The following is a 329-nucleotide window of genomic DNA, read 5'->3' on the forward strand; positions in this document are numbered from 1 at the left end:
TGATGGGTGTCCTGGCACTGGGCCCTATGGGTGATGGGTGTTTATACTACTCATGGGCGGGGTCAGAGGAGACATTGGGGTGTTGTGATGTACATTTCCTGATTTCACCCTCAGATACACTTTCTACGATGGGCCTCCATTTGCTACCGGCCTCCCACACTATGGCCACATTCTGGCCGGCACCATAAAGGACATCGTGACCAGATTCTCACACCAGAGCGGATTCTACGTGGAGAGACGCTTCGGCTGGGACTGTCATGGCCTCCCCGTGGTATGTTAGGATGAACATCCAGCCTCCTCCTCCTCATTGTGTAACATTGTACCTCCAG

The 329-nt window shown here is 53.5% G+C and overlaps 1 protein-coding gene across 1 annotated transcript in view; it reads left to right on the plus strand.

Moving 5' to 3' along the window:
* The window catches only part of LOC108804205 (isoleucine--tRNA ligase, cytoplasmic-like), a 2,300-nt gene extending 2,018 nt beyond the window's left edge, over window positions 1-282 (plus strand). The window contains exon 2 of the mRNA XM_018575957.1: window positions 115-282. Within this exon, the coding sequence (XP_018431459.1) occupies window positions 115-280 (166 nt within the window). The 3' untranslated portion in view covers window positions 281-282. The remainder of the gene's footprint in view (window positions 1-114) is intronic.
* The last annotated feature ends 47 nt before the right edge of the window (window positions 283-329 follow it).

The sequence above is a fragment of the Nanorana parkeri genome, unplaced genomic scaffold (genome assembly GCF_000935625.1).
Source record: "Nanorana parkeri isolate BGI_ZX_2015 unplaced genomic scaffold, ASM93562v1 scaffold6421, whole genome shotgun sequence".
NCBI classification, from domain to species: domain Eukaryota; kingdom Metazoa; phylum Chordata; class Amphibia; order Anura; family Dicroglossidae; genus Nanorana; species Nanorana parkeri.